Here is a 7,166-nt window from a genome sequence, read left to right on the forward strand (position 1 = left end):
GCACCACCATTTCTGGTGGCTGCCCCAGAAATTGGAAACAAGCCGAGGGACAGGAGAAAAGACAGACAAGACCTCTCAGGAGTGGCACCTCTTATGATTAATATGCCGTGAAAAGGCTGGCTGTCACATCCTCATCGATACACATCCGTGTAAGGTACTATCCACATGCTCCAACAGTGGAACAAAAAGCATGAAATGGGACCTTACCTACATACCTCCCTAAATCATTGCTATTGTGATACACAAAATGAGGCTAAAGGGGAACACAGTCAGGATGCCAGCTTAACGAGTGGGGCAGGGTGCACGTGCAAAGTGATAGATGACAGTTTAAAGAAAAAAACACCTACTGTTCTACAAAATGTAAGCATCTGATGCTGCACTAAGCTATCTCCTGCTTCTGCTGCAGATCTTGCAAACTCTCCAGCTTTTGGAAACAGTTCAGTTATGTGGAAAAATTAAGCAAAGTAAAATACTGAGATTATTAAGGAAGAAGGTAATTAGGGGGCAATAACGAAGAACACTGGGAGTTCTGGTGTAAACATCCCTGTGTATCATTCACATGTGTCAGTAACCTGTATCACTGAATTTTTTAAAGAGGTAACTTACTAGTTGCATATGTATGTTGTAAAAAAAGAAAAAAGGTTTAAGAATATGTAGGACAGGATCTCATCCATGTCACTAATTTTGCAGTGGCTTTTCAGAACAGAACTAATTTTTGAAGGTCTAGTGTAAAAAAAATGCCTGTTTAGGCCTGATATACTAATTCTATCCGAAAATACTGTTTTGTGGGAAAAGATGATTCCTAATAATTCTGCACTGATTTTATATAGTAAAACACACAAATGAACAAGTACTCCTGGGGATCAATACAACATTCAATCCTAGGATACACCTGTATTGTTACAAAGTCAATGGACAAAGCAACCACTAGCCCAAAAGCCAGGCCATACCTGTTACTGAACTAGTAGACAAACAGGACAATGACAAAAATATAAAGAAGTTAAGAGGCACAATGGCCCGTGTAGTATAAGCAATAAATGTAATGAAAAACAGACACACTCATTCAAATGGAAACAAGAAGCACTTCAATTAAGAAGATATTTCAAGCCTTGAAAATCCATTTAAAAAAAAATCAAAAGAAAAATATATTTGGCAATGTCATCTTTAAAAAGTGCAGACAGAGCATATCTTAAATAGAGTACGGCATTAAAAAGTTTTCCCCTAAAGAAAGAATTTTGAGTCTGTGCATGTCAAGCATTCCTGTTTTCAATGCACTACAGTTATTAAAGTATAATATATTTTGCGTAAGAGAAATGGTGCTTGACAAGAGAAGGCTGTGCCTTGGAAAAGGAAGGATCTTTTATTACTCTTCTGCAGTGAGAGGCATCAGCAGTTGGCAATAAGTCCTCCACTAGATTCACAAAACTAATGCTTATCAGTAAGAGGCAAATGCATAATTCCCAAAGAAAAAGCAAAATGCCAAACAGGTCTGCTGGGAACCCACCAGTTTGGTTTTTTGTTTGTTCGGTGTTTTTTGTTTAGAACTGCTTTAGAAACACCTTGTACTCTATCTGGGGCATAAATATTTAACTAAACATCTTGTTTTGTTAGCCTTAATACCTTTTACTTAACCAACCCCCCCCCCTCCCCTACCAACTGCAGCAGTTCAGACTTTTGAAAATGAGCTACTTAAGTTTTCTGGTCCCTCAACAGCTGTCTCCATCACATTTCTACTCCTCAGAACCCAGAACAGCTCCATTTCAAAGGGCACTATGGATATCTCCCTCAACAGCAGCAGTAGTGTAATCACAGTACCCAATACCTAATTCCTGCTTAGATTTTTGGTGCCTATGCTTTACTGACTTGGCAGAAGACCATCTCCCAAGAAATACTGCCTTTTTAAAATTGATTAACAATTGCTTAAACAATCAATAGTCTCCTTGCTTCTATCCTTTGTCTTAAATAATGGAATACACTGCAAAATTCATTTGCACTTTCTTAACCATCTGATTTTCTACTCTAATCCTACATCATTTCTTTTGTATCAGTGACACTTCTGTGACAGTAGCAGTGCTGTCCAGAATTCCAAGTGTAGCCCATTTTTGCAACACAATTAATGACAAACATGACAAGGACCAGTTGCGTTGTCAGGACAACATAGAACCGATGGGGGAGAACCCCCTTCTTCATTAGAAAAACTTCAACCTCGCACAAGGCAGCCATCCTTTGTTTTTGCTCTCAGCTATGAAAGCCGAATTGCAGGATACTTTGGTGATTGCAATTTCATGATGAGTCACTACATTCTTCCCTGCTCATGTTTCTTAAACTCCAAATTCCATCTTCCCTGAGAATAGGGCCAGAAGTAACAAGTAAAATAGGAAATGTCTTCAGAAAAGAAAGTTACATAGAATTTATGTCCGGCTGCCAAAGTACATTTCGCTACACTAAAAACTTTCCCAGTATTCCTTATTTTGCAATCAACATTCCCTCTGAACTCCATAAAGTGGATGGGATGGATGATGGGTAAGAGACAATAATAAAAGGAGCAGCCGACATTTACTGCTCAGATTGAGGAGAACAGTGAAATTCGAGCGTTTAGTGATGGTGTCCAATGGACAAAACTAGAGGGATAAGGCATCCTAATACTAGGGCTGCCACCTCCAGACGACTGAGTCCTTTTCCTCCAGTTGATTCAGGTTTGTGGCTATGAGCAATTCCTCCTACTTCTGGGAGAACGTGAACTGTGGCAACGTAAAGAAAAGTCCCAGCAGAAAACAGCATAGCAACTCCGGTGGCATTGACTTCTGAAAGGGCTTCTTTGCTGCTCTGAAATGGAAAAAAAATGGAAAGAGAAAAAAAAATGAGGATAAGCAGAATTTCTTCAGTCAGTAATTAAAAAATTCTCTAAGTGTCCAGACACAGTAGGATTTCTGTCAACTCTCATACTCTCACAATGACAATGGTTTAATGTGTTGGTTTGTGTCTTGCACCTTACATGTAACTACTGGCATTCTAAAGTTGATGTGAGAGGCAGAAAGACCCTCTCATCCTAGTTAGCTCACTTCAGACTTCTACAAACCCTTACAGAAGAAAAAGGTCACAGTCGGTGCAGAAGCATCTTGTTTGACCATCTCACAGCAACATACAAAATGTCAAAATTACAAAACATGCTTAAAAAAAATTCAGATTGCAAAGCCACAAATTCTAGGAAGGACACTCAAGACTGACTCACCCCCCCCCCCACCCCGCGCTTTTTCTAAACAAAGAGTTCAAGTAAGATGTTCACCGTTAAATATCTGGTCCCCTGCTGCTCAGAGCAAGATTTTTCTAGATTTAAGTCCCAAATCATCACACTCTCAATATTTCATTTGTACGAACAAGTTAACACCCAAAACGTTTCCAGAATTTTCATGCAAATTTCATAAAGAAATACACCTCCTCGATCAAAACTGAGCACCTCTTCACATTCATACTAGGATTAAGATCATGCTACTCATCATTAAATGTAATGAAATGCAAATCCACTCATATCAGTTTCAAAATGCTTCTTGAACAATTTCCAACTCAGGTGTTATGTTAGTTGTCTGGCATACCCTCAGGTTATTGTTCCAAAGAGCAGAGATACTTCTGCTCTGGAACTATACAACCACTGTGACAGCCCTTATGCCTTATCAATTCTCTGTTCTTTCTGAAGTGCAAAATGCAAAACCAACTCTTAGTGAGCCTACATCAAAAAGGCGTTCAAACAGCATTCTCATTTCTATTTACAAACCAAACCCCTTCTGCTGTCTCCTGTACTGCAAATATAACTCCTTTCTGGCAAGTAAAGGGATTAGCCCAGATGATTTACTTAATCTTTCCTCTCATGCCTTGAGTTTCATGAGGTCACATTAGATTCTATACAACACAACACCATAATGCCATAAAGATTTTGAACATATAGGACCAATCCTGGGATAGTGGGGGAAACTAGTAAAAATTATCTTCTATCTGCATTATTAAAATAAGAATGCATGCAGCAACACTGAAAATTACTCAGTTATATAGTTATTAGATAACAATTTACTCATGTACCAGACTAAGTTCTCAGCAGGCAGCAGCAGAAAGGAGAAGAGACAGAAATCAGCCTTCTAAAAAAAGCTATATAAAACTCTATAGAGGAGTTATATCACTCGTTCTGACGGAAAGCATGGGGGTTTTTTTGTTTCACACATTTATATTGCTACCTCTTTATCCACTTTTTTTTTTTTTAAAATCTCCATTCTGCTAAATTTTTCAAGCCGTTTGGAATTATGTTTTATGAACCCCCTATGACACTGCTTTCCCCAAACTCCATCACTAGGCTACGTTTTCAACAAAACAAAATCACAGACCTACCTTGCTTAGCCCTAAGTATGTCACCATGGACATAACAGGTGCTGCCAATGCAAAGACCAGCAAGTGTTTTCTAATTCGATTCCGTTCCAGCCCAGCGTGCATCAGGAAGGAAACCAGGCCAAAGGCAGCTGGTGCCTGCAAAAAAACCAATATTCACTGGTAATACAATATCTTCTAAAATCCCCTGAAATCTGAGATAAAGTTGAAACACTACTTACTACATCAAAATGCATTGAACTGGAAGAAATTCAGGGAGAGCACTGGTATGTTGCAGTTAACCCAAATCGATAGCATTCTGCAGACTGCCCTACCTTAACAACAGTACCTAATGGAAACCCATGTTCTGGCTATCAGAGTACAAATATTTGTGTAGTCATTATAAATATTAAAATGTTCGTTCTGACTTGAGTCACTGCTATAATAATTAAGTCTCCGTTAACTTATGTATTCGTCCTGATACTACTAAGCACCCTTAGATGCACAGTTTCTTTATCTACAGCAGAAAAAGTCTATAATTAACATAGAGGGGGGAAAAAATTCCCGAAGATAACTGCACATGAACAAAGACTTAAAAGCTCTTTTGATTAGTTCATCATTCAGTTTCATTTCTGTTCCCACTGGGAAGCAAACAAATAACTTCCTTCTTCTCCCTCTGCTGGCATCCAGTTTCTTATCCACAAGGCATAGCTGTCCTACTACTCAGAATTTACTATATTTTTGCTCACATAAAGACAATAGCAGTCCGCCCTGACATTTCTGAGATAAGAAAAACTAAAATATACTGAGTATTTTTTAAACACAAAATCCTTTTTTCCTTTTTTTTTAAACCTAGAAGATGGAAACCATGAGTGAAGGAAAAAAGATGAGAAAGAAAAAAGCACCAATAAGGATCAGAAGACTAGAAAAAATAAAAAAAAGACACCAGAGAAGAAATAAATTTCTCTTTCAATACCAAATATTTCTTGATAATCTCTCACAGGAGAAATTTTCCTCTTCTAAAATTGCACAATTTCAGAATTCAGTTAATTTGAGCATTAACAATAATTAAAAAGCAAGTTTCATTTGGCAATAGACATAAACTAAACTTCACAGCAAGATGTAACATTGACATTGCCACCTTTGAAGAGGGTTGTGTAAACCACAATTTATTGTATGAACAGTGAAGAAAAGATGTATTAGATCTGGATTTCCTAACATTTTGAACATGCAATTATGCAAGCAAGATTTTGGATGAATGTATGACTAGTTACTGTAATATATGCATGTGCTACCATAAGTCAAACTTGCATCTACACACATATGTTTAGAACTTATATAGTTAATAGATATCTTTGCACAAACATTAAGGAAAAAAGATCTTCCCATCTTCAAGAGCCATTATTTGCCTGTTACCGTCAGAAAAACATTTACATTTTTTTCCTGCAGAAATGGCATATGACTGATGTTGAAGCTACTACAATAACAGAGGTAACCAGAAATTGTAATTTAGTACTCTGTTACTAAGTAGTTTCAAAAACCTAACCCTTTAAACACTAAAACGCTTCATAACAAATACCATTTTCTTGAGAACATCACAGAACCAAAAAGCTGCTGTAATCAGCATAAAACTGCTTTTCCTCCTTGGGTACACTAGCTTATACTTCTGTGCTTCACTGTCTAGAACCTCTCTGAACACACTTCTTACAGCAGTAAGAATCTTGGTGGTTTTCATTGTTTGTTTTTTAGTTGGTTTCTTTTTTTAAAAAACATACCACCCCCCCACTAGCTTCAGAAAAAGAGAGTGTGAAGCTGCCGCATTTCGTCATGAGCTATTCTTCTCTCCCTACTTTTGGGAGACTTTTCCCAACCAAGGTAGGCAGTAGGCAGTCCAAACCCTCATTCATACCCCATTCAGACTTGGCATCCATCATTTGCTATTCTGTCATACATCATACCAGTGCTTTTTGGTCCTTGAAGCTATACTACTAATCTGGTCACTTCAATGGCATTACACATTTCCAGATTATATCGCCAAGAAAACTTAAGCTCTTCAGTAATTTCTGTATGCTTTCAGAGTCTTTTAAAGAACAAACAAGATTTTTTAGATGATGACTTACCTTGTGCAACATAATTGCAACAAACACTATCAACTGGACACTAGTCTGAGAAGTAGAAGCTGCTGCACCCAATGCAACACCATCAGCTGAAACAGCAGTGCAAATTAATGGATTATTCCTCCACATCATTTTCAGCTTTCCCACCCCTTCAATAGCTCACAGTAGAAAACATGTTCATTTGAGAAGTCCTGTTACTCAAAATGCTATTAACAATACCAACCCAACACATGATTCACTCCCCTTTGTTTCTTAAGCCACAACAATTTCAGGATTTCAGACAACCCTCAACAGCAGCCATCTTGTATTTTTCAAGACCATAAAAACCATACTGAAAATCTATTCAGTATTAATACATTCTGACAGATTAGAACCAGGTAACAAGTTCAGTTATTTTAGTCTTCTACAGAAGAAGTGGCTTCCTGTCTAAATTAAAAAATCTGCTTTAGTTTCTTAGCATGAAGAGATTTTTAATTATTATGTTTTAAATGAATGTTCAAATGTAAATACTATGTAAATACTAAATGTAAATACTATTTACTATCATAAAAACTATTTTTTTACCATTTAGCATAAATATATTGTCTAAATGAAATAGGAAATGGATACGGTATTAATCATTAATACATAGACACTTCATTTAGTGAAGAAATATCTTTTTGATCAACATCTTATGACTTATCTAAGACAATAACT

At 37.1% G+C, this 7,166-nt stretch overlaps 1 protein-coding gene across 2 annotated transcripts in view; it reads right to left on the bottom strand.

Annotated features, from left to right (window-relative positions):
- Positions 1-2,255: 2,255 nt before the first annotated feature.
- The window catches only part of SLC39A9 (solute carrier family 39, member 9), a 19,560-nt gene continuing 14,649 nt past the window's right edge, over positions 2,256-7,166 (bottom strand). For both annotated transcript variants that reach the window (XM_010294306.1, XM_010294307.1), the window contains 3 exons: positions 6,474-6,559; positions 4,378-4,512; positions 2,256-2,826 (listed from right to left, as the gene is read on the bottom strand). In XM_010294306.1, the coding sequence (XP_010292608.1) occupies positions 2,596-2,826; positions 4,378-4,512; positions 6,474-6,559 (452 nt within the window). In that variant the 3' untranslated portion in view covers positions 2,256-2,595. The remainder of the gene's footprint in view (positions 2,827-4,377; positions 4,513-6,473; positions 6,560-7,166) is intronic.

This window comes from Phaethon lepturus, unplaced genomic scaffold, assembly GCF_000687285.1.
Source record: "Phaethon lepturus isolate BGI_N335 unplaced genomic scaffold, ASM68728v1 scaffold4649, whole genome shotgun sequence".
Lineage (NCBI taxonomy): Eukaryota > Metazoa > Chordata > Aves > Phaethontiformes > Phaethontidae > Phaethon > Phaethon lepturus.